The sequence below is a fragment of the Rhagoletis zephyria genome, unplaced genomic scaffold (assembly GCF_001687245.7).
Source record: "Rhagoletis zephyria isolate East Lansing unplaced genomic scaffold, Rhagoletis_zephyria_1.1 Rzeph_scaffold_00420, whole genome shotgun sequence".
Classification (NCBI taxonomy): domain Eukaryota; kingdom Metazoa; phylum Arthropoda; class Insecta; order Diptera; family Tephritidae; genus Rhagoletis; species Rhagoletis zephyria.
Genome location: NW_016157504.1, coordinates 14,736 through 16,539, shown reverse-complemented (window position 1 = coordinate 16,539; position 1,804 = coordinate 14,736). Strand labels below are relative to the sequence as shown.

Genomic DNA, 1,804 nt, shown 5'->3' with positions numbered 1-1,804 from the left:
GATTCTCTATGCAACTCTGCTAGGTATGGTTTATTTTGACTTGGAGGTATGTTTATTGTACAAAGAGCAATCAGCTGTTTGTTTCTGATCCTATTTTACAGCTGATATTCCATCAGGGATGGAAAATTGAATTATAAAATTGTACCTGAAAACGGAAAATTTTACCTGAAAGTAGATAGATGTACCTAAAAAGTGAATATGTATTTCTATATAAAGAGGATATAGGAGGATAACAATTCTCATCGATACCATGTCAACTTCTGTACTCACACTCACTTTTGTTAATGAATTTTCCATGGGTTGACAGTTGTACTATTGACTGAATTAGTCCATAATGGCCACCACCATTTTTTTCCGCGAATACCAATACGGTAGTTAGCAACAGCATTATCATGTAAGTCAACACCTCCCATATGTTGATTGTGGTCATGTATAAGTCCAGGTTGTTCCACATTAACTTTTTTTTTCTCAGTTTTTGACCAACGTTGTGATACAGTTACAGAATCGACAGATTTGAAGTTTGAAATGACCACATTATCTTGCCAGCGAGTAACGAATAACTTGTTATTTGTCTCGTAACAATAGTCGTATTTGTGCTTTTTGAGTTCTTTCCTAGTTTTAAGTATTTTTTCTGCGCCTCTAAGACGGTTTGCTCTTACAGTTCCAGTTGCTCTGAAACGTTTTTCATTCAATAAACAAAACAAATAATACGAAGCAAAAAAATTATCAAAATAAATTGCATGATTATCTGGATTTAGAACATTTTCCAACAATGATAGTACGACAGCAGCTCCTAAACCTACATTTCTATCATACGGTACAGTGGATCCTCCATATGGTGCTACTGCATATAAATAACCACTGTGCGAACAAAGAGCCTAATACTTAAAACCAACTCGAATTGGTTTGTTACGAATAAACATCTTGCATGAATGTCGACCAAAATACGGTATCATTTGTTCATCTATGGACAAAATGTTTCAAAAACGCCAAATTGCATATATATACGGTTCAACGCATCGATAAGAGGACGAACTTTAGCAAATCTGTCTGTGGTATCAATTTCGTTATTGTCGTTATTGTATAATGCTTGCTTAACTACAGGTATACCAAGTGTTTGCTGTGTACTCCAATAATGTTCAACGTACTGTGTGATAGCCACTTAGTATCAAAAATCCGATGAAACGATAGATCTGCTGTTTAGTAATATCTGTCACGATATTATTCTGATGAGCATATATATTTGTATTCACGACGAGCATTTCCATTATTTCTTCATCGAAAAACTGTAGAAACTGTTCAAACGGTGTATTTCCACCTGAAATAAAAATCAAGTAAGCCAAAAAAAAATATCATGAACTTTACTCAGATTTACTCATAGATGCAACGATTTTTTTTCAGTGGTTGAACAGCTGCTTCACCAGGCGGACCGAATTCAAAATCAACACGTTTGGTTGTTTTCCATTTAGGTATACCAAAATCCTTTTCTGCAGTATGCTTTGTAGTTTTTTTAGAAAGAGATGATCCAGCCTCAGGTGTTTCAGATGAACATGGTGGCGCAGATGCAAAATCTACGACACCTGATTCATGCTCGACTTCTAATTCCCCACATACATCGGTCATAGCTGGTACTTCTGTTATCAACTCATTATCATCAATTAGTTCTTCGTCACTGACTGCATCAACAACTGCTGGTGGAATGTACACAACGCAAGCCATTTTATTCGAAGGAACTTGATCAATTTTCCTTCGTTTAGCAAAACTTGGTGCTTCTTCGTCTTCAACCTCACTGCCTGATGTATCG

The 1,804-nt window shown here is 35.9% G+C and overlaps 1 protein-coding gene across 1 annotated transcript; it reads right to left on the bottom strand.

Annotated features, from left to right (window-relative positions):
- Window positions 1-281: 281 nt before the first annotated feature.
- Window positions 282-1,050, bottom strand: LOC108359607 (piggyBac transposable element-derived protein 2-like). The gene is made up of 2 exons (XM_017611532.1): window positions 804-1,050; window positions 282-672 (listed from the first exon to the last, which is right to left on the bottom strand). Exons 1-2 carry the CDS (start codon window positions 833-835, stop codon window positions 282-284), a joined length of 423 nt encoding a protein of 140 aa, XP_017467021.1. The 5' UTR covers window positions 836-1,050.
- Between the last annotated feature and the right edge of the window lie 754 nt (window positions 1,051-1,804).